The sequence below is a fragment of the Triticum dicoccoides genome, unplaced genomic scaffold (genome assembly GCF_002162155.2).
Source record: "Triticum dicoccoides isolate Atlit2015 ecotype Zavitan unplaced genomic scaffold, WEW_v2.0 scaffold79563, whole genome shotgun sequence".
In the NCBI taxonomy this organism is placed as follows: Eukaryota; Viridiplantae; Streptophyta; class Magnoliopsida; order Poales; family Poaceae; genus Triticum; species Triticum dicoccoides.
The window spans coordinates 1-2102 of NW_021300588.1; the positions used below are offsets into that span (position 1 = coordinate 1).

Below are 2102 nucleotides of genomic sequence, written 5' to 3' on the forward strand. Positions count from 1 at the left end.
TTTTTTTTTCTCTGCGTGTGGACACAAATGTCACTCACGACTTGACGAGGCACAAGAGAAGATAAACCCAAGGGGAGTCCGTTTCCACTTCCTCTCGGATCGGATGTCTGTACGTACAGTCCGACCTCAACTCAAAGTCTCAAACTCCCGGAAAAACATGCCTGCCAAGATACCAATATATACAGCTGCGTACGTGCCAAAATCAACATCAGAAATTCCGATCTACTCAAACCTAAACGGCAGGCAGCAGGAGCTTTTCTGAGCAAATAACCGACTGCCCGCGCGAGAAGAAGTAAACACCGCAAGGTGCAATGAACGCCGTCGCCGAGGATGCCGTGGCATCTAGTACCAATATTCATCAGATTCAGGAGGGTGACCTCGTTAGGGTCGGGCCGAATGGCGACCATGGCATGGTGGCCCATCTCCCGGAGCTATACTACACCGGCCAACCTCTTCTCCCAGCTGCCACGTTCAGGATTTTCCGTGTCGACGGCACAATGGAGACCGCAGAGGCACGCGACATCACCATCATAGACAGGGGCTACTTCCGCAGTGGCCAATTCGTCGTGTCGGCGTCAGATATTCATGGTCGGGTCGGCGTCGTCACGGAATCCAACACCACGCTCGACCTCGTGAAGGTCGTCAGCCACGGGGAGCCACCGGTCATGGCGATGAGCGGGGTGGCGCCGGGATGCCTGCGGCGCGTCCGAGAGCTCTGCCTCGGCGACTTCGTCGTGTCCGGGTCGTCAAGGTGCCCCTCGAGCTCGGCGTGGTGTTTGACGATGGCGCCCTCTGCAAGGTCATCGGCGGTGCGCGTTGACGAAGCTACAAACAAACAAACGCATTTTTCACGACCGGATGAAATCGAGCTTCTACCCGGGCCTGCGTGTCACCTCGCGGGCGGACGGCTTCAAGTACTGTCGGTGGCTTCGTGGATACTGGAAGCCCAGCCGCAAAGTGGGCACCATCGCCAAGGTTCAGATGACGGGAGCACTCGTCCACTGGATCGCCTCTGCACACCACGGCGCCGACCAGTGGCTCGTCCAGGAGTCCGCTCCTCCGGCCTACCAGGATCCTGCCGATTTGACCTTCTTCTGCTCCGCCTACGATTGCTACTGGGGCGTTGGGGATCGCTGCTTCCTTCTTCGAGACACACAAGAAGAAGCACCGAAAAAGGAGAACACGATGCACCACCGGAAGCAGCCGACCCGGAAGCTCCTCCAGCTGGATGGGCGTAGGCGGACGCGGCAGAGGCAGCCGGTGGAGGTCGAGCAACCCATGAGCGTCGCCAGCACCCGCACCACCGTCGACGTGCTCTGGCAGGACGGCACGAGCCAGAGTGGGGTGCCGTCCACTGCTCTTCTCCCCTACCAGATGACGAGCGAGCACGAGTTCTTCCCGGGCTTCTACGTTGTCGACGGCGTGGCGCCCGCAGCTGATGCTGTAGCCGTCGTAGACGATGCTACTGAACAGACGACTGAGAAGAAGCGCGTCGGCGTGGTCCGATGCGTGAATTCCGAGGACCAAACAGTAGGTGTGTCGTGGTTGACAGAGGCCACAGAGATCGACACCCTGAGCGCCTACGACTTGGCATTGCAACCAGGTCCCCATGTTTTCTACGGACGTGTCGTCGTACGCCGGCCGCCATCGGGATGTCCTCCTGACGATGCCGCTGCTACCGATCTTTCATGGGTCGGCCATGTTGTTGACCTCGTTGACGGCCGTGTCCAAGTTAAGTGGGCCGACAACACTGTGTCATTGGTAATGATTCCAGCTTCTATTACTACATGCATGTATCTGCACCTACAGTCTTCTCTGTTGATGTTCAATAACCTGCTGGTCAATTGAGTTTTCAGGTGTTGCCCCATGAGATTAGTATCGTCACTGAGCAGTACTTCTGGGAACTAGAGGCTGAAATGGGCGGTGTCGGCGATGACTGGGTGGAGGTTAACAGCGTCGACGATGAGTGCGAAGACGAGGATTCAGCAAATAGTGCGGTATCTATCTATCTTTCTATACAGGTTGTAGCGAATAGGACATTCTCCAGGTCACCTAATAAGATATTAATAAGATATTAGTATTGTTTAGTAATCAATTGATGC

The 2102-nt window shown here is 56.2% G+C and overlaps 1 protein-coding gene across 1 annotated transcript; it reads left to right on the forward strand.

Moving 5' to 3' along the window:
• Window positions 1–311: 311 nt before the first annotated feature.
• On the forward strand, window positions 312–1997 carry LOC119347918 (probable ubiquitin-conjugating enzyme E2 23; the record flags this gene model as incomplete). Its single annotated transcript, XM_037616400.1, has 4 exons — window positions 312–742; window positions 946–949; window positions 1036–1761; window positions 1857–1997. Coding segments are annotated over exons 1-4 (1302 nt in total), but the record flags the coding sequence as incomplete, so codon positions are not given.
• Window positions 1998–2102: the final 105 nt, after the last annotated feature.